This window comes from Arachis duranensis, chromosome 4 (genome assembly GCF_000817695.3).
Source record: "Arachis duranensis cultivar V14167 chromosome 4, aradu.V14167.gnm2.J7QH, whole genome shotgun sequence".
In the NCBI taxonomy this organism is placed as follows: Eukaryota; Viridiplantae; Streptophyta; class Magnoliopsida; order Fabales; family Fabaceae; genus Arachis; species Arachis duranensis.
This window is the reverse complement of record NC_029775.3, coordinates 29,160,095-29,162,035: the sequence shown is the minus strand read 5'-3', so window position 1 is coordinate 29,162,035 and position 1,941 is coordinate 29,160,095. Positions and strand designations below refer to the sequence as shown.

Sequence of the window (1,941 nt, the reverse complement as noted above, 5' to 3'; positions counted from 1 at the left end):
AGGAATTGGATGTTGCAATCGTGAAAGCTACCAATCACGTAGAATATCCTCCTAAAGAACGTCACATGCGCAGTAAGTTTAATTTATATATAGACACACCTTAATTCATGATTATTAAATTGTGTTGAATAAGCATTAAGTTTTTTTCCTTTTTTTCATTAATTCATTTCACATATGCCTTCTTGAAATTTGTTTTACGCAAGCTTTTGGATCATTATTCATTTTCTAAAACCTCTATGTTCATCGATTTGTGTTTGTATAACGAGTTAACACACTGTTCTATTATTATGAATAAGAAAAGCAATTATGCCAAGTGCATACCAAAACTAAATCAACTACCAAGATAAAATACATTTTGAAATACAGAATATACAGAGAACATAAGTTGAATAATACATTTATTTATACACAAATATATAGTCACTAATTTGGTAACTAATTTTTTGGGTACACTTAATACTTTTATAAGAAAAGTGTACGTTTAATGATTTAGTGTACTAGACAGAATGAATACATAAACCATTTCTTTAAACTTTAATGTAACATCTAGCTAACAAAACGTGTCAAGTTTAATTTTTGTGTAATTCAGATTTGCCTTTTCTATCTACTCCATATTGCTGAGTTTAGTTATTTGTTCCTTTAAGAAATGAATATAATTTTTTGTTGCAGCAATATTGCATGCAACATCAGCAAGTCAACCAAGAGCAGATGTGGCATACTGCATTCACAAACTTTCCAAAAGGCTTTACAAGACAAAAAACTGGATAGTAAATAATACACTTAATTAACTGTTTGGCATGGAAAAACATTATTTTTCTTGTTCAACTTTGGTTCAGCATGTTTGTAACATAAAAATGATGAAATGGCAGGTTGCTATAAAGACATTGATAGTGATGCATAGGTTATTGAGAGAGGGTGATCCTACTTTCAGAGAAGAGCTCCTAAACTACACACGCAGGGGACACTTTCTCCAAATATCCAATTTCAAAGATGACACCACTCCTCAAGGTTTTTATTTTTTCACCCTATTAGTTGTTTGAAATTTCCTAAGTGACTATTATTCTCTATAATAAAAGTATTATAGTCATTTTTTATAAAAAAATATTAATTTAGATCAATTCAAGATTTGATTTATCGATTTTTCGGTCAAAGCGGTTTTTTTGGTCTAATTTTGACAAAAATAACATAATTTGATCGATTATATAAATTAAATTTTAATTATTAAAAAACGTCTTTTTTTAAAGACGTTTTAAGCGTCTTTATGTGAGTGACTCCGTTGCCATAATCATAAATGAATGCTGCCTATTTCTTATTATATGTCCATAATTATGTATTGATTCGCAATAGTACTTATTGAATCTGAAATTATCTTATAAATTGATGATTTAATAGTGTAAAATATAAACCAACTTGAGTTCGAGTAAACAGATTTTTAAATGTAACTCAGATCTGCGACGTTTTTATACCCTTTTATTTTTTTATTTGAACATTCTTTGATTTTATTTGAACAATGCCTAATTGGAATATTATTTGACTATGCAGCTTGGGATTGTTCTGCATGGGTTCGAACCTATGCACTTTTTTTACAAGAAAGACTTGAATGCTTTAGAACACTCAAATACGACATTGAAACAGAGCGTTTCGTAAAATCACCAACTTCTTCAGCTAAAGTGCGGGCTTTAATTTGTATAATTAATCTATATTCTGTTTTTCAAAGCATGTTATTGTTGCTATGTTCAGAAATCAATACTAGCTTTTATAATGCTTTTGCAGCCACTTACAAGAACTCGGTCTTTGGGTGCTGTAGAACTGTTGGAGCAGTTACCTGCATTGCAGCAACTTCTGCAACGCCTTATAGGTTGCCAGGTCTGAATTTTATTGGAACAAAACTTAGGTTTCATGCATAGAAATGCTATTGCACAACTATGAAGTTATTTGAGT

At 30.1% G+C, this 1,941-nt stretch overlaps 1 protein-coding gene across 1 annotated transcript in view; it reads left to right on the top strand.

The window, feature by feature from the left end:
* LOC107483922 (putative clathrin assembly protein At4g25940) overlaps positions 1-1,941 on the top strand; it is a 6,976-nt gene that overhangs the window by 237 nt on the left and 4,798 nt on the right. The window contains exons 2-6 of the mRNA XM_016104525.3: positions 3-72; positions 670-767; positions 870-1,008; positions 1,543-1,670; positions 1,774-1,866. Coding sequence (XP_015960011.1) covers positions 3-72; positions 670-767; positions 870-1,008; positions 1,543-1,670; positions 1,774-1,866 — 528 coding nt within the window. The remainder of the gene's footprint in view (positions 1-2; positions 73-669; positions 768-869; positions 1,009-1,542; positions 1,671-1,773; positions 1,867-1,941) is intronic.